The sequence below is a fragment of the Mustela lutreola genome, chromosome 14 (genome assembly GCF_030435805.1).
Source record: "Mustela lutreola isolate mMusLut2 chromosome 14, mMusLut2.pri, whole genome shotgun sequence".
Taxonomy (NCBI): domain Eukaryota; kingdom Metazoa; phylum Chordata; class Mammalia; order Carnivora; family Mustelidae; genus Mustela; species Mustela lutreola.
In genome coordinates, this window is record NC_081303.1 from 68,864,500 (window position 1) to 68,883,774 (window position 19,275).

General features: G+C 42.9%; 1 protein-coding gene across 1 annotated transcript in view; it reads left to right on the plus strand.

The window, feature by feature from the left end:
* RGS5 (regulator of G protein signaling 5) overlaps nt 1–19,275 on the plus strand; it is a 44,069-nt gene that overhangs the window by 10,863 nt on the left and 13,931 nt on the right. The window contains exon 2 of the mRNA XM_059146052.1: nt 14,102–14,212. Within this exon, the coding sequence (XP_059002035.1) occupies nt 14,102–14,212 (111 nt within the window). The remainder of the gene's footprint in view (nt 1–14,101; nt 14,213–19,275) is intronic.

Genomic DNA, 19,275 nt, shown 5'->3' on the forward strand with positions numbered 1-19,275 from the left:
CCCATCCTCAAACATCTACATTTGATGAACACATCAAACACATCCTGACGACATCAAACATTTGGGCAGAGTTTCTCTGCTTTTCCCTTGAGGAGAAGCTAGCTCTCCATCCTCTGAACTCTCACTCACAGAACTTTTTTCATCTTCCTTCTAGTTCATACCACTTTTTCTCCTACTTTCCTCAGATTCAACTTGGGTTGGGTATTTGACAGTACCTGATTTAATTCTTATCTTAATCCTGCAAGGTAGATGTTCTTAATATCCCTGTTTCACCAACAAAAAAGCACGGATAATTTTTTAAATATTTTATTTATTTATGTGTGCAAGCAGGGGATGGGGCAGAGGGAGAAGGAGAGACAGAGAATCCTAAGCTGACTCCTCACTGAGCACAGCCTGATGGGGGCTCGATCCGAGGACCCTGAGATCATGACCCAAGCCGAAATGAAGAGTCGGACGCTTAACCATTTGAGCCACCCAAGTGCCCCAGAAACACAGATAATTTAAATGTCTGGTCAGGAGGTTCACTTGGTGTACATGAGTTCCAGTGTGCTAGTTTCAAATCTAGGGGGTAGTCCACTGTACCATAGCTGTATCCCAATAAAACTATGCAGATGTACCTTCTTTGTAAAATGAAAGCTACTTGAGGTGGGAACAGTTTCTTCTTAATTTTGTAAAACACTTTCCTACGTTCTGCTACAGTGCCTGAAAGATGGGGGGGCGGGTCCTCTATTCAAGTCTGATAAGAGAATGAACATGGAAATGAGCATATGAATCAGTAACTGGATAGTTCTTGAAAACAGAAATCTTGAGGATGATAAGGGGTTGTAACAATATTTTGGCGGAGGGAGAGAAGAAATGGTATGAAATCAAATCCGTTGCTTCAGACAAGAAATGGTCCTCTTTTTCCTCACACTGGGGTCATTATTTTGCTCAACAAACCCTTTTAATCATTTGGCAAGGAGAAACATTAATCCAGTATTTCTGATTATTTGGGATAATGAGTTTGGATCTGTTACATAAAGTCACAGTGAGAGGACAAATTGCATTCTGGGAGCCATAGTTTTTACTAAGTGATGGGGCACATGTTACTGTTGAGGAAGGTCCTCGCACATTTTATTTTACCTCTCTTTCCTTTCTTCCTTCTTCAATACTCTTTATTGCCTACTTTATGTCCTTCTTTTATAATATATAAAATAAGTTTAAATAAGGTAGGGGCTGTGTACTACTAGAAACTTTTAGTCTATGAATTCTTCTTTATAATTTCAAGCAGAATGACATGGAGATGTTCAAAGGCTATGAGTCACACCAGTGTAAGAGAAGCCATCGTGGGAATGCCGCTGACCCCTCCACTTTGGGAACTCAAAATAAACCATAAATTTCTGTCTTCCTCAACTGGAGGATGATGTTCCCACTGTTCATGATCTGGCTTCCAAACTGAATTACCAAAAATCCAGAAATCTTGCCAACAATATTTTGAATAAAACAGGGAATTGAAGGTCAAAGGGAAGAAATCTGCTTCTATCCTGTCTGCTTTGTCCCTCCATGGCCTCTTTCATCACCCCCAATAACCTACTCTTGAGTGATGAATGTGTCAGAGACAGGCCTTGAAAGCATGGGAAATATTTCCATTTCCACAGGAACCCATGGGTAGGGAGTAGCCAATGCCTGGGAAAAACAATACTCTTTTTTTTTTTTTTCATTTTTAAATAGCAGCACAAAAGTGGTGATACTAGAGTGTAGCTCTGAGCCACGCCAGGAAGCAACAGGTATCTCCAGATTGGCTTTCTGTGTCTCTCCATAGGAGTGTTTTCCAGCAATGTACCTTCTCTGTGCCCTCAGAATTAGTTGTGATATTCTGTGGTGGAGGCCTTCTGAAAGGAGCTGATCTTGCATGTTAATCAAACAGATCTCTGTTGAACATACTCTGTTCTGTTCCATTTCATTCCATTCCATTCCATTCACCCAATGAACATTTAATAACCAACATCTGTGGGCAAGATGCTGTGCCAGAAATAGTAGAGCAAATGTAATTAAAGGATAAGAAGAGCAGGTAACACTTGCACAACTGGGTATTTACCCCAAAGATACAGATGTAGTGAAAAGAAGGGCCATATGCACCCCAGTGTTCATAGCAGCAATGTCCACAGTAGCCAAACTATGGAAGGACCCAAGATGCCCTTTAACGGACGAATGGATAAAGAAGATATGGTCCATATATACGATGAAAGGATGAATACCCAACATTTGCATCAACATGGATGGAACTGGAGGAGATTATGCTGAATGAAAAAAGTCAAACAGATAAAGATAATTGTCCTATGGTTTCACTTATTTATGGAACATAAGGAATAACATGGAGGACATTGGGAGAAGGAAGGGAAAAAGGAAGGGAGGCGGGAATCAGAGAGGGAGATGAACCAGGAGAGACTATGGACTCCAGGAATCAAACAGGAATTTAGGGTTGCCTGGGTGGACTTTGGGGAGGGTATGTGCTATGTTGAGTGCTGTGAAGTGTGTAAACCTGGCGATTCACAGACCTGTACCCCTGGGGATAAAAATATATTATATGTTTATAAAAAATTTTAAAATAAAAGAAAAAAAAATAATAAGAGGTAACTCTTACAGAATATTTACTCTGCTTCAAGTGCTATTCTGAACATTTCAATGCATTAATTTATTTAGCCTCAGAACATATATATGAGGCAGAAGCTGTATTATCACCATTTTACATAGAAAAATGGAGGCTCAGAATTTAAGTAACTTGCCCAAAGTTACCCAGCTGGTAAGTAAGAGTTGGAATATAAGCTCAAGGAGTGCAGACCTGTGCCCTTAGGAGTTATAGCAACTTTAGCGTACTGAGTTAATTTCAAGATGCTCTGGGAGACCAAGAAAATAAGATATGGTACTCACCTCCAAGAAGATTGCTATCTCACTGGGAAGTACAGACATCTGGAGCTCTTAGATCTACACTCATGGGGGCTGAGAGCCATTGTGTGAAAATGTGCTGTCCATGACTATGCAGGAAAAATGTGTTCTATCCCTTGCTCTGTAACTTCTTAGAAATCTTGGGATAAGATCTTGTGAGATCTTGTAAAAACCTTTTAATTTCTATGAACCTCAGTTTTTACTCTTTTAAAGTAAGAGAAGGGCAAATTAAAAGCCCTCTAAGATCCCCTGAGCATGACTCTATTTTGTGATTTTATACTAGAGAAGACAGAAAGCAGTCTAGGCTGGAGTAGTTACCAGGTTTTAGGAAAAGAGAGAAATTTGTTTGGGGCCCAGAGTATTAGAACAGCTTTAAATTGCCATACAGATGGTGGGAGAGGAAGATAATATGCTTGGGAGATAATGGAGAGACCAGCAGGAATAAGATAGACTCTTTCCTTCATCGGCACAGGATTTTTATTAAATCATCATCATCCCTGCTATGGGGACATGGTAAATATGCCAGGCATTATTGTAGGTGCTTCATATATAGTAACTCTTCTTACCATCATGAGAACCTTGTGAAGTAGGTACCATTATTGTCTCCATCTTACTGATTAGAAAACTGAGGAGAAGTTTAAGCTTTTAAACCTTACCAAAACCTTTTAACGTAAGGTTTAAAAACTTGCCAAAAGTCAAATATGTAGTAAGATAAATCTGGATGGTTTGGCTCTGTGCCCTTAACCACTATGCTAGTCTATCTCTTGCCTTTTAGATTTGGTATCAATTTGGTTATGGGTAAGAGCCCAATACTTCACTTTGTTGTCCTTCTAGTTGCTTTATGAACTTTCGCAGTTATGCAACCTGGGAGAGGATTTTGCCGTAGTTGGGAGGTGGACGTTTTCTTTGCCAAGTACGGGGAAGAGATTGAACACAACTCAAGTGTTATTTGTCCCTGTAATAATGGAACTGAGATCTGGAAAGTGTCGTATGAGATCATCCGGTCAGATCCAGGTGGTTCCCTACGACTTAAATTTTCCAAAACAGCTAGTTGCTTGGCTTTTCTTGATGACTTTTTTTTCAGCAATGGAAATTTTGCCACATATAGTTCACTATCCCCATGGTTTCATCACCACATGGTGACTGAGTTCTCCTGAACACTTACTGTTTTAATTTAAGCAATCTTGTGTTTGTGTGGGGGCTGCTTTTTCACACATACAGGTGACTAGTTTTGGATAGTTTAAAATGGATACATCATTATTTATGTTCTTTGCTTGAAACTTCACCATGCCTTGAAGCCACTCTTCAGCCCCTTGCTTGGGTCTGGAGATCGTTTTGGATGAAATCAGGAGCTCTGGTGCTGAGGGTCAGTTCTTTTAGACACTCCTCTCTCTCTCTCTCTCTCTCTCTCTCCCTCTGGGGTCCTCTCACCTCCCTGGAGTCCTGCAAAGGTGTGTGGTGGGTAAAGGTGGAGATTTGAGGAGTTGTAGAACACTGAACTGTAGTCCTCTGACCTGTCTCAGGAAGGCTCTCTTGCCCCTCTCTCTCTTTTCCTGCTTCTTCCTTTACCACTCATTAAAAGTGGTCCTCTTTTTTGAGAACAAGCCAGCATATCTCCCCAGTGAGTTTAGGGTCTTGGAAAACAAAAGCCAGACACGGAACACTACCTTCCATTAACACCGGCTTTCGCCCTCCCTCAGAGGGCTCCCTCAGAAGTAAGAAAGCACAAAGCCCTAGTTACCTCAGGCATTGTTTCAGAATTGCAATTCAGGGAAAATAGATTCTTGAAAGTAAGAGGAAAGCTCTATGAAGAAAAAAACGTGAATTAACGCTTCAGTAAATTAATATGGTATGCAGAGTATTGTTTCCATAAACATATTGTTACCTTTAAGAATTGCTGCAGATCACCTCCTTTCTGCCTATTTGCTGTGAGGAGTGACTGATGTAGGAAAGACATTAGGGTTCAAAGATGATTGCTGAGAAAGAATTCTTGAGATGTCCTTGGTGCAAAAAGGTGATATTATTGGAGCACAGAGACAAGACCTCTGGGCAGAAAGAACTGCACTGGGGTCATGAGGAGTGGACCACTGCATACTTCCAAGTTAAGACGGAGTTAGGGGTAGTGAAGGCCTCCCAGGTATTTTGGAAGCAAGGTTTCTAAGATCCCGAGGAGGCGAGCTATTGTTAGGAAAAGGCCATTTGTTACTGTTTAGCAAAAACTCAGTCATGAGACTCTCAGATGTGTGTCAGTGGGCCATTTTTTAGGTAATGATTGCCGACAGGTATCTTAGGAGGTAGAGATCTAGTTTCCAAAGGAATTTTCTTATGTTAAAGTAGATCCGCGGGATCCTGGGATGAAGCCTACAATGGCCCTTTGCCCTTAGCATCAAGGCGGCTGTGTTCCTAGAGAAATGTCACTCTGCCTGTTTCAAGGACTTGTCAAGGAGCTGTCGGTAGTAAGGAAATTTCATAATTTTTCTTCTGCCTTTGTTTCCTACATCATAATCTCTTGACCAGGCAGAGAGCATGCACCTGGATGTGGGGATTATGTCATGGAAATGAAAGGCCAGTGACCACATCACCTTCCACACTTGGATATGTCAGGGATCTGGGGAGACTAAGTGTTTCTCCCCCAGATGACTGAGGAAGAGAATGTGTCATCAAATAGGACTGGGCTCTCTCAACCTGCTTTTGACCAACAGGGAGCAAACAGGGTGCCACAAAGATAAACCTTTCCACGCCACCTATAAGCAAGCCAAGTCCTCACTTCTGTTTTTGGTTACTGCTAAGACCCTCCTGGCTTTTTACACCTAGCTTTCCTCCCGTCTTCCCCAGAGTAGGTCCACCAGAAATTATTTCTGATTTTTCCTCATTCTCTCCCTTTGTTATCTTGGCCATTTCACCCACAAAGTCCTGTTGAAGGCCTTGTCAACCGAGAAAAGAGGCAGAGCTACACTAAAACAAAAGCTTTTATTTGGGGTCTCAGAATTGCCACTCAGAAAATACAAATTCGGGTAGCAAAGCAAACTGCATTGTTTCCATCCCATTCCCTCTCAACCAGGGAACAAAAGTCAGGGATTTTTAAAGACAAAAGGGAATGCTTGTACATGGTGTTTACAAAGAATTTCTATTGGTGTTGGTGGCAGGAAACAAATCTTGCTGAACATAATTGGTTGCTAAGGATAGCACTAGGCAAAAGCTCTTACTCTAGCAAGTCACAGGTGTTTAAGCTGAGTCCTTGGAATATGTGCAGTTTGGCCCAGTTGAAGGTTCATGATTGCATCCTATGAGAACATGTATAAGGCCTGATTCTTTAATGGACTCCTGGCTCCATTTTTAAATCTGTGGACATAAGTAACTCCTTTTCATTTCACCTTTCACAGCGAGAAGTTCTTGCATCCAACCAAGAGAAAATGAGCTTAAAGTGATCAAATACTAATAACCCCAAGGTTAAAGGAAACTGCTACAAACTGTAATGCTAGGTGGTATAAGATGAAGTTTCATAAGTAGGTAATGAAGACCATGGTGATGATGGTGATGACGATGGTGATGATGATGATTTTGGTAATGGTGGTGTTGATGATAGTAATGGTGTTGATGATGATAGTGATGATGGTGATGGTGATGATGGTGATGATGGTGGTGGTGATGACGGTGATGATGGTGATGGTGATGGTGATGATGGTGATGTTGATGATGGTGATGATGGTGATGGTAGTGATGGTGATGATTGATGGTGATGATAGTAATGGTGATGATGGTGATGATGGTGATGGTAGTGATGGTGATGATTGATGGTGATGATAGTAATGGTGATGATGGTGATGGTAGTGATGGTGATGATTGATGGTGATGATAGTGATGGTGATGATGGTGATGATGGTGATGGTAGTGATGGTAATAACGATGGTGATGATGTTGACCACCACCACCATATACTGCAGGCCATTTATGTTCCAGGCACTGTGCTAATTTTTACGTACATTATCTCATGCACCCCTCTTAGAAACGTTTTTGCCAAAGGCACTAATGTTATCCTTTTTTAACAGCTGATGGAACCAAGAGATATTATATAACTTGTATAAGGTCACACAGATAGTAAGTGGCTGTTGAAAACGAACCTGAATCAATTTATTCATATCCAGCTATCCAGTTCTTCTTGGTAGATAAATGTAGCTATTGATGGCTAGATATAGATGACGGTTGCTTCTTTCTCCACAATTATGCTACTGGCTTATGAAAGCAAGATCACTCTACATATAGGGAAACCCAGTTGGGCCAAACTTATTTAGGCAAATAAGTGTCAAGAAGCTGGTGCACAATGTTTATACAACTTGTCCTCTAATCTCAGTAAAGTCAGTAAGGTCCTCATTCTTTGTGCTCTAGCCACAACTTGTAGGAAAGATTCAGTCAGACAATAATACCCTGAGGTAGGATTCTAATACCCTTGTAGGTAGTATCAGGCAACAAGGAATCTCAGAATCAAGGCTTGAATGTAGGACTCTTTTAGGAATCAAGCTACAGGTGCCATCTTGAAGGATGAAGAGATAATTCCATTTGTATAACCTTTCTGTAAAATAGCTGGGGGTTTCCACAACAGGCCACAAGTCCACATGACTAGAATGCCATTATTATGACTGGAGAGAGCCCATTGTGTAAAGAACAAACCTCCATGTCAAAACTCATTTCTGGCATATTCTGCTAATTGGCAAAGCATCTGCCATTGATCCCAATCAGTAAGGATAGCCAAGACACCTATAGCAATCACCCTGGAACATTATCTCTCTAGAAAGCTTGCTGACCCCCAGTACAATGTGAATTCCTTATTAGGGCATGTGACTGAAGCTAATTCCTACATACATAAGGTCACGCTGTAGTGATTACAACGAGCTGACATTTTTTCATTTCATTGTTTTGGTTCCTTGTTTTGTGTTTAACTTATTCAACTACAATATAAACTCCATGAGAGGATCTTATTTTTTTTTTTTGTTCCACTGGGGATTTCAAAACTTATAATAGAGTATGGTACATGACAAGTGTTTAATAATTTGTTGAATAAATAAGTGAGCAAAAGGAGAAGTCTGCTGAGGCCAGTTTTTTCTGTTTCTGCTATGATCCTATGAAATAAAGTCAGTTTATATAAATAAGTACCCTGGTTGACTCCCTAGTCTTCACTGAGGTTTGCCTTGAGGGACCTGCAGATACCAAGTTAATCAGGGGCCATCAAGGTAGGAGCTAGAATGTAAGCAAGGAGTGACTTTTTCTATAGTTCGTATTGAAGTAGGTTAATTCAGGAAAAGTGGATGCGAAACTGATACATTCTCGCTCTACCGTAATGACCCAGCACAGCTTTCTCCCTGCATTTGAAAACTGGTCTTGGCTTTAAAAGACCATGTTCGGAGAATCCTGGGGAGTTGAGAGTTTTCGTACTCTCCAGCCATGGGGACTGGTTGCCAACAAATGTCTTAGAAAATGTTGTTTATCTTTTCTTGGTATTCATTACACTTCAGGAGCCAGGAAAGGGCATGTCCTTTTTAGTCCTGTGGTGTTTCTTCAGAAGGCAGCAGCCTGGGGCACAGAGGTCTGCTCTCAAGGTGAATTCTCCACCGACGCGCACACCTGTCCATGACCAGCAGGGGGCATCGGCGACACAGATTTAAGCAGAATTGACTTTAAACTGGATTGTCCTTGAGACGGGACTGGTTGGGACACCTCTTTGGGAAAGGTAAAACCCCTGGTCTGTACTTCCCAGAGGGCCTCCATCTTGTGTTTCCTCCTGACTCTTCCCGAGATACGTCTGCAGTCTAGCCCGAAACTGCCTGGGATGACTGACAGTCTTCCAAGCCACAGGACTGGTCCAGCTTCTTGGCTCTTTCTGTTTCTTTTAAGTCCTTATCCATTATGGTCTCACAGTAGATTCTGATCAGACTGTCAGTGGTTGTCATTGCCTCTTCGCCCCTCTCATGGGAGTATTGCCGGGTCTGGCGTGACGGAATGTGCATGCTCAGTTTGAGCCTTACCTGCCCCTCGACCTCTTGAACGGAGAACGATTGAATTCAGTTGACTCTGAGATTGAATTTAGTTACTTGAGAGTCCCTGTCGTCACTCAGTGGCTTTTAACCTCTCCCACCCAGCGATTCAAATTAAAAACAGCCCAGTTCTCAGGGACCTCTTCTGCGCCACACCCCAGTACATCACTTAACCCGCAATGCAGTTTTAATGTTACGTAGAAATTCAACTCACTCGTTCATTTTTTGATTCGTCGATGTACAGAGCAGGTCTTTTTTGAGCACCTGGTAAGTGCCAGGCCCTGAGAAACGTGCTGAGACTGGAATTGATATTGCTGGAGACCTGTCACTCTAATGGGAGAGAGAGACAAGACCCAAATAGACAGAGATATGTGTGCAAATTGATAAGGGCCATAAAGGAAAAATACAGTCGGCTCTGTGAACATCGTAGGGACAACCGTGGGACCTATGCTACCATTGCACTGCCTGCACGTTTTCACAGCGACACACACTTGAGCTCATTGAACTTGGGGCCTTCGGTTGTTCTATTCCATCCAGTGTGGTCAGTGCCTAGAAAAATATCTAGCATATAGTTGGCATGTACATGAGGAGACTGAGGAGACAAGGAATCATGATTCACTGTAACCCTTGAAACACCTAGCATAGGACTTTACATACACAGCTGGCTCTCCTATATTCTACTTGAACAGAACTGTTTTTAAAAATTAAGTTATATTTATTTCCATTTTGGTTGATTGCTTGTACTGTTTTTCATGCCTGTGCACCTTAAGGTAATAACTTGGACTCAATTCACCCATTAGAAGGAAAAACCTAGGTGGCCCAGAGCCTTTTGAAATTTGATTTTCTGGCCACTATACCCACAGAAGGCACAGATTTAAAACTGCAAACTGCAATTGCTTCAAGCCTTTCCAGTTTGAAACCACGAATGTGAGTCATCTACAGAGAGAATTCTCTTCCTTCCAGCCTCTAATTAAACTTTCGCCCAGGTATTTCAATTGATTTTATTTCAAAACAATGTTTTCTTTGTAAAACCAAAGGATGCCGAGATGGGGAGGAGATGAGAGGAGATGCGAATTGTTTCTTGTTCACCGGCGTTACTGTAACTCAGCCAGGAAACAGGCCGGGTTTATGGTCAAACAGAACCCAAGACCGAGTTGAAATCATCAACGTGTCAGAAAGTTTTCTCCTCCAGATGGGGTTGTTTTTGACATTAAATTCATGTCAGATACACGCAAGTTGATTTTTAAGGGAGGGAGATAAAATGATAGGTTTGAGTTTTCGTTTTGTTTGATTTTCCACTCGGTTTATTTTGTTCCCATATGTGTGCGGGGGGAGGGGCTGGGAGGAAGAGGCAGGAGGGAGGTTTCCCGCTTGTTCCAGGAACTCCTGAGGAGAAAAACAAATGTAGTAACACTGTTTATCCTTGCAAACAGAATAAAAGGTTTCAAGTGGTTTCAACTCTAGCATCTGACAACTCCTCATCCTGTAAACTTTTCGTGTTTTAGAAGAAGAGATGCCATCATATTATTTATTCTCTGTATTCCTGCAAACTCCTAATTAAACCAAATGGACTGCCTGCCTGCCTTACAGAGTCTCTTTAGTGTCTGATGTTTGAACATAGAGGAAGTTAGGAGTTTGAAGCCATCCCAACAAGTTTAAGCAAAGCCCGGACCGCCCTTTCTCCTTTATATCCCCAGGGCAAGTATGAGGGAAAGAGTAATCTGATATACTGGTATGTTTGTCTACCCTAGGAAATGGAATATAATTTTCTATAGACAGTTTAAAAATGGCCATTGATTTCTAGATCATCCCAAGAAAAACTAATTTAATCAGTGATACCAACGAAACCGTACTAGGGTTTGGATTCCTTCTGGTTTTAAAAGGCTTTTTTGTGGGATGTCTTAGCAATTTAACCACCATTGATCGTGTTTTTATGGGAAAATACATCTTGAACGAGTTAACAAAAGAAAAACTTGACACAGATTGAGTTTGTAAGAGAGGATGACACTCGTTTACTCACAGACCATCTTTGAAGCCACCTTTCAGTCATTTTACCCCCTTCTTCTTGTTTTCCTACCACAATTGCCCTAGGTTCTTCTTTCGCCCCTCTGTTCATCAGGGAGGGCAGGCAGAGCGAGCCCACGTCTTCTAACAAGACTTTCTGTTCTCTCTAATCACACATTACACTGAAGAAATATAGAAGAACCAGTCCTGTGTATCTTCAAACATTAGGCACATTCCTCTCTTTCTGCCTGGAAGGTCTGTCCTTTTCTTGTCCACCCAACCAACTGCTGCTCCCATTCTGCCTCCTCTCAGAAGCTCTCTGACCTGCCCTTGGGCGCCAGAGCTCTGCTGCTCTCTGGACACCCTCTCCTTGAATCAGTGCTTGGGCGCTCTCACAAATTTGAGGCCACAAACAGCTATCAGGACCTTGAAGGCAAGGACCAAACATTGTGTTTGTGTGTTTACTGCCTACTGCTGACATAGTAAGCATGCTCCAGCAGTAATGAATAAATGAAATTTAATAAAAATACTCCACTCCTTCCTTCTAATTACCCCTTCATGTCCATCCTAGTCTTTGACCAGGGAATCATATACAAATATCTCTCTGCCTTTTACAAAAGCAAATAGTTCAAATGGAGCAAAAGGCATAAGGAGGGAAGGAAAAAAAAAATAAACAGAAGTTGAAAGGAAAAAAAAAAAAGCCAAAACACCAAAACTTTAATAATCAACCAAACAAAAAACCAAGCATCTGGGACACATTCAAGACATAATCCTTATCTAAACATCAGTGAGTGAACTACGGAGTCAAGGTCGAGGCTCAACACGGTCCCCGCATGCAGCCCTCCCCTTCAGGGCAGGGACTGAGGGCAGCTGGGACCAGAAGGAGAGTGTAATGGATGGTCTTCGAGAGCTGGGTGGGATAGTACCACTGGACGGCAAAGATGGACCCGGTGTTTCTGGCAGTCCTACTGGACGCCAGCCAGCCGAGGGCAGCCACAAATATTGCATGCCTTCCCCCCACCCCCTGTCCTAGGAATGTTTTCTTTCTATTCCAGATAAATATGAAATTGGTGGTTCTTGTTTCCAGAGCTAGAATATGGCAGGCGGTGGGAGTAGTAATTCTTAGTAACTTGTGGGAATCTTTTTGGATGTTTTAATCTGGTACTTGAAGCTAGGGAACGCGGGCTGAGCTCAGTTGGAAAAAGGATTATGCAGTTAGAACTAACTTTGAAGAAGCAGTATTATATGCCAAATGCTCTGCTAAGTGATTCACATGATTAGCATATTTAATCATCACGAAAAAGAGGATGTACTATTTTATCAGTCCCGTTTTCTAGGCAAAAAAAAAAAAAAAAATCCAAAACATTAGTTAATTTAAGCAACCTGCTGAGCTTAGATGCAAAATGACACTTATTCTTATTCTCCTGTGTTATGTAAGCTCCCCCGCGGAACCCGCCCGGTTTCAAGCAAAGTGCTGGGCTTGGGTGAGCTTGATCTGCTGGGGTGTGGAATGGACGCAGAAGGAAATGGAAAGAGAAAGACGTTTAGACGTGATCAAATCAAGATCTTACTTTGGAATTTGTATTTATGATACCACAGAAAACTATGATACTGATTCAGTATTTATAGGGTTTTTGGTAAGGCATACAGTCCATTTACTTAACTTTTCCTCTCTTGGTATCCATGATTGTTAATCCCACACGTTGTATGTACTTAAATGGTCTCATCCCTGTCTCCATGGGAATGGATGGGAAAAGTCTATTTATAGCAGCAAAGTCCTATCGGGCCACAGGATGAATCCCATCATAACTCTTGAAGATTTGGGTTCAGATGAGTGTGGGCTTGCAGACACATGTGAGCAGACTTGTGAAGAACAAATTCATGGTATTTTTAGTTGACTTTGGTGAATGCTTTTGAGTGTTGACGGTGTCACCATGCATTGTGATGCCCCAGAAGGTGAAGGTATTTAGGAATCGATGCCCGCCTTCATGGGGCTCTCACACCCAGCTTGGAAAACACGCATGAATCAGCTATCATGGTGCAACGTGATAAATCCTGTCTTAAGACCTTGTTGTATAAAGTGCCAAAGAAACGATGAAAAAGCAGCTTTGGGGGTCTCTCCATCTACGACAGCTTGCCTTACAGGTTAATGTTCACAACTTGCTTGGTGCTCTTTTGAGTTCAGACTCACCATGAAATGATGGAAGACTTAGAAGGTTAGTTTTGAAACGAGGCATGAAAATGATTGTGTCCTTTGGTAGAGGAAGGCACAGAATTCTGACTCCATCTACGTACCAAAATGTTGAGGGTAGAAAGCAGTAATAAAATGCTTCTATCATCGGTCCTTTGGCAATAAATGCTCATCTCCCAAAGGCTTCCTGCAAAAAACATAGGCCAGTAGCCATTATGGAACAAGGGGCAAGCAGTTGGGGGAAAAAAAAAATCAAATCCATCTAAATAAAGAACACTTTTAGGGAAGACATCTTCAGGCAGAATAATTTAATTTTATGGCTGGAGACAGCTGAAGAAAACATCTCGATTAGCTCTGTCACTTTATAGATGAGGAAACTGAGGCCTAGTGCTAAAATAAATATATATATATATATATATATATATATATGATTTTTTTCAAATAGTCTACATCTAATTAATGGCAGATGTGGGACCAGAGCCCTCAGAAGACAGGTACGCAGGGGAGTGAGTAGCTCACCTGTGAACTCTGGAGTCAGATGGTGTGGGCTCCAGTCCCATCTCCACCACAGACTCGCTGGGTTATCTTAGGTAAGTTATTTAAACACTCTGACTTTCAATGTCTTCATCTGTAAAATGGGAATAATACTGTAGTATTCCTCATATATAAAGTGAAAGAATATATGCAAAACAGTAATTAAGATGAACTAATGCATATTAATATTAATACATAATAATTAATAATGCATATCAATCAGGGCCTTAAAAGGAGCTTGATAATTGTTAATTATTAGGATTCATGTGTCCCATTTCTACATTAGTATTCTTCCTGCCACAACAGTAAAAATGGGGCCTTGTTCATTTTTGTTCCTTTGACACAGAAAGAAATCTGAGTTTCAGATCTGTATGCTTGGACAGTGTTCCTATTCCTCCTTATATCTTTTTTTTTTCAGGGCCAAGGAGATTAAGATCAAGTTGGGAATTCTCCTCCAGAAGCCAGACTCAGCTGTTGACCTTGTCATTCCATACAATGAGAAGCCAGAAAAACCAGCCAAGACCCAGAAGTGAGTCATGAGCATGGATTCCGCTCCTTTTCCCCCAGACGATGGCTGCTTCTCAGATGTATAGCACCATCCCTCACCTGGAGAGCTCTCCACTCTCCGTTACTCATTGACGATCATAAGATCTCTCAGATACCTGGTCTGTAAATAAGCATTTTTCTACTCTCCTATGTCAGGACCATAACAAGCAATACCATCAGGTCACTTAACAATAAAGAGAAGGCCCTGCCTTGGGACCCTGTTTGAGAGAAAGCATACCTTATAAAATGGCAACAGCATTTAAATAACTCCCCAGCCACTCACCACACAGAGGCATGACAGAAAAAATACCTGATCACCCGCTGCCTGGGGTTCAGGTAACCGCTCCTGACCCGGTTCCTTAAGTTCCCTGGATGCTTGGGGCGCCTGGGTGGCTCAGTTGTTAAGCATCTGCCTTTGGCTCAGGCTTAGGTCATGATCCCAGGGTCCTGGGATCGAGACCCACATCAACTCCCTTCTAGGCAAGAAGCCTGCTTCTCCCTCTCCCACTACCCCTGCTTGTGTTCCTGCTCTGGCTATCTCTCTCTGTCAAAATAAATAAATAAATAAATATCTTAAAAAAAAAAAAAAAAAAATCACTGGACGCTCATCTGCTGAGAAAGGACCCAAGGCTGCCTCCTGGGTGGGAAGCTAGAAATGGAAACATTTCCCTCAGGAAGATGCTACGACCGAGGCAGGCAATTTAAGCCGAATAGCTTCTTCTCCAAATATGATTCCTTCAGAGGAACAGAAGACTGTTCCTTGACAGAGGAACTAATTCTTGCCTGGCCAATTCTATGTAATGTATATGGATCATTGTTAACCCCAATCTATAAATTAGTATTCCTGACTGGACTTCCATAGTCCTCTCTCCCTTCTCCCTCACCTTCCCACACGTACTTCCACCAATTTAGGCAAGGGGTGAGAGTATGTAGAGTTAAGCTGTATGGCATGGGGTGCAGCTCCCCAATGGCATGGACTCCGCCATGACGTGGTAACTCTACCCTGAGCACGCACTTGGCTTCCCATCTTCCCCCCAGCCACGCAGCCAGTCCCCCCCCCCCCATGCCCTCCATCTTCCCCTTCAAACAGCTTCATGGGCCTGAAAATCAAGAAAGGAGAGCAGGAAGGAGGAAAGCCAAATGTGCTCGCATTCCTCTGTTCTGCTATTGGAAAGCTTCGAGGAGATGGCAGAAGGGTGGTAAAAGCACAGGAATCCCTTTTAATCTCCGTTTCTTTTTAAATTTGACATCTGTATAAACTGGTCAATCTTCTCTTGGTCCAGATAACCTTCAACTTAATATAGCTGGATTGGTTGGGAGATAAAAAGACAGGTTCCTCTTTTTAAATCTTTTTCCATCAACCTAAGTGGATGGTTCCATTCCCCTCGTCTTACTTCAAAGTGATCCCCAACCGGAAGTGAGGCATAATTGAGTTTGGTGCATTTAGAAAGGGGAAGCTAATTCAGTGGGGAGTGGCAGGCACCAGGCACTGGAGGGGCATAAGAACCACATTTTGCAACAGCAACAGATCAAAAAAATCTATTTTGAAGTAAACAATGGGGTGGTTATGGATCTGTAGGAATTCACTTTAAAAAGGATGGCTCTACCTTTCCTGCTTTGATTCTCTGCTTTAAGGTTCCACACAGACACTTGAACTATTTGGCTTAAAAGGGATTCGGTCAGAAGCAGTTTGGAAGGAAAGCTGGGGTTGATATTTATTGGATATTTTTTTTCTCTTATCTTCTATTTCTTTTTTCTTCCAGGAGTTTGAATTATTGGGGGTGGGGGGCCTGCCTGTCTCTACTGCACTTGTCAGTGACTACTACAAGGCTTTCCCACCTTCTTCTAAGCCCCTAAACCCGTTCCACCTCCTGGATTTGGCAAGTATCCGAGCCCTTTAACTAACAGAAAAGACTGTTTTCTGCATGAGCTCAATCAATCTCTCTTCTCCCCCGCTTAAAACTTCTCTGTATTTTTGTACCCGTGTTCTTCTCTCAGAGAAGAAAATAAACCTTCTCCAGACTGAAGGTATTTTTAACCCTCTCATCTTTAAAAAAAAAAAAAAAAAAAAAAAAAAGCAGTCCCTTTTAAAAAAAAAAAGCATTCTCTGGGATGCCTGGGTGGCTCATTCGGTGAAATGTCCAACTCTTATTTTTGGCTCAGGTCATGATTTCAGGGTGGTGAGATCAAGCCCTGTGTCAGGCTCTGTGTCAGGCTCTATGCAAGGCCTGGAGCTTGCCTGAGATTCTCTTCCTCCCTCCCCCTCGACCCCTCTAGCCCCCCTCTCAAAAAAGGCATTTTCTGTTTTTTTTAATGTTTTTATTTTTCTCATTAGAAAAAGAGAAATCTAAAAAAACAAAAACAAAAAAACAGGAAAGAGTTGCCTAAATTCCTACCACCCGTAGCCAGTGTCTGTGTTCTTAACTGCTCTTCTCCCTCTGGGACCATGTTCCGTTCCGACAACGAACTCTCTCAGCCCCCTCCTTCCTACTCCTTCCCCTTTCTCTTGTGTTCATCAGGCAGTTCTAGAAGCAGGATGTGTCCATCCAGAAGAAGCTGTAAGACAACCAAAGCATCTATTTGGGGTCTTAGAGATGGCAATCTAGGAGACACAAAGTCGACTGCAATCGAAGATGTGTTCCCAAGAGCCAGCGTGAAGTGCAGGCTTATAAAGGCGAACCACAAGGTTATGTAACTTGCTTTGGAGGACTTGTGACTGACCCTGGCAGACCTCTAACTATCTAATGCAGGACGGTCTGCTCAGCTAGCAGGTGTTACATGATCTCTGTCTCAGTCTGGAGCAGTAGGACGTGCTCCAGGAAGTGGTCCAGGTGCGACCAACAAGACGAGTTTGGAGAAGAGTCCTGCTTCCTCAACGTCCGCTTGACTCTATTCTTGACTCTACTCTCAGCCACTCTTGCTTGGTTTTGAATCTCCTTTCACAAAAGCCACTGCTTCCAGGATCTTCTATTCACTCTTGCTTATCTGGTTTAAAACTTATCATCCAAAGGAACCCTCTCTACAGGTGTGCCTTTTCCCCTTTGCCAGAGTTTGCTCAACAGTTGGCCTCCTGAAAACTCTCTTCCTTCACGTCTAACCCTGCCTTCTCTCTCTCTAAGGACTCCCACTTTTGCCCACCCTCTCTGTATGTAAGCATTCCCTAAGGCTATGTTCTAGGTCCTCATCATGAGTAATAAACAAATCAGTACACCACATAAATTTAGTTTGCAATAACTGTTATCATGGCTTGTCATAGAACCAATTGGGAAATGCCCAGGAGCTGATACAGATATTCCGATGGTTTATTTAATATTCTAGATGTTCCTTTTCCCTCTGGCCTATGGCACTATTTTTTTTTTCTTTTTAAACATTTTACTTATTTGAGAGAGAGAGAGAGAGAAGGAGAAAAGCACAAGCAGGGGGAGCAGGAGAGGGAGAAGCAGGCTTCCCACTGAGCAGGGAGCCCGACGGGGGCTCAATCCCAGGACCCTGGAATTATGATCTGAGCCAAAGGCAGGTATCTAACCAACTGAGCCACCCAGGCGCCCCTGCCGCTATTTTTTTAAAATTTAATTTATTTATTTGACAGAGACACACAGAGAGAGAGAACACAAGCAGGGGGAGTCGGAGGGGGAGAAGCAGACTTCCCGCCAAGCAGGGAGCCAGACGCAGGGCTCGATCCCAGGACCCTGGGATCATGACCTGAGCCAAAGGCAGAGGCTTAACTGATTGAGCCACCCAGGCGCCCCGCCACTAATTTTTAACCACATTCTGTTGGTGGCGTTTTACCACTTTATAACTCTAGGATGACCTCCACGTATTAGCAGGACCCCACCTTGTAGAGGAGAAGAGTTCCCAATTGTTCCCGCACCCTTGCTCTCACTGGGTGGACTGCTGTCTGAGCATCACTGCCAGGAATACAGCTGGATGTACAATGTCTGGCCACAGAGACCACAAAAAGAAGCAGGTGTTTTTCATCTGCATCCCCATCCTCAGCGCCAGGTCACTGTTGGCCGTGGGGCACGGGCTTAACAAATTTCCATGAATGGACTTGAGCAGAGTCATGACCGTATTGCCCTGTGGGGAAGGAAGGGAGAGCAGAGCAGGCATTAAGGGCCGATAAATAACTGGGATTTCATTTCCCTTGTCAAGAAGAAGAGCACGTGAGAACATTACCAGAAGTGTTTAAATGGGTGCCAGGGGCCGTGTAGATTTAAAATAGAACAAGGAAAGGAAACCACTGGTGTTGCAAGAGGTTAAAAACTTCCCCATGGTTACAGCTTAGGAAGCGTCAGGAGTTGCCCGCAGTTGGAGTTAATGGGTTGCGGGGCTGCCATTTTCGAAATGAAACTTTCGGGTCATTTATGGCTTTCATCAACCAGACTAACTATGGGCCCATGGAACCGTCGTGAATGTTTGCATTCCACGCATGCTTAGTGCATGATTAGTGCTGCAGGTGAGGCGTGGGCCAGGTGGAACAGGCGACATTCTCCATGAGGGACAAACTCTACCTTGAGGCAGTGAGTATGTTGTGGCCACGTAAGAGATTCAAAAGTGCACAGGTAAGAGTATAGTAAAGAGAGAGAAAACTTCCATCGAGGTGGCCACTTCCTGGACCAGTTGGCATTTACACTGGGCATTATAAAACACACAGTTAATCATCTCTATAAATGTTTATTTTGCCTTTCATGCGAACTGGCTTCCTCCGCCTCCCCCCCCCCCCCACACACACACAGACTCCGTGCCCACTCTCTGTGGTCACCAATGACCTTGCAAACCAGGGCACTTATTGGCCATTTAGATCTGCATCTATCTTGTTTCCAAAGAAGTCAGACTTAATGAGGGCTGGCAAATTCTGAGAATCAGGACAGGATGAACCTCTGCTCCCTCCTAGGCTGGTGATCAGAACACTGGGCTTTATGCAGTGGGGTACGCGTCCTGCTCCACTGTGTCCTTGAATCAATTTGGACTAATTTAACCCCCAGGCGGGCTCAGCACATGTCCTTTTCAGGAATTTAATCTCGGCTGTGATGTACTGCTGCTATT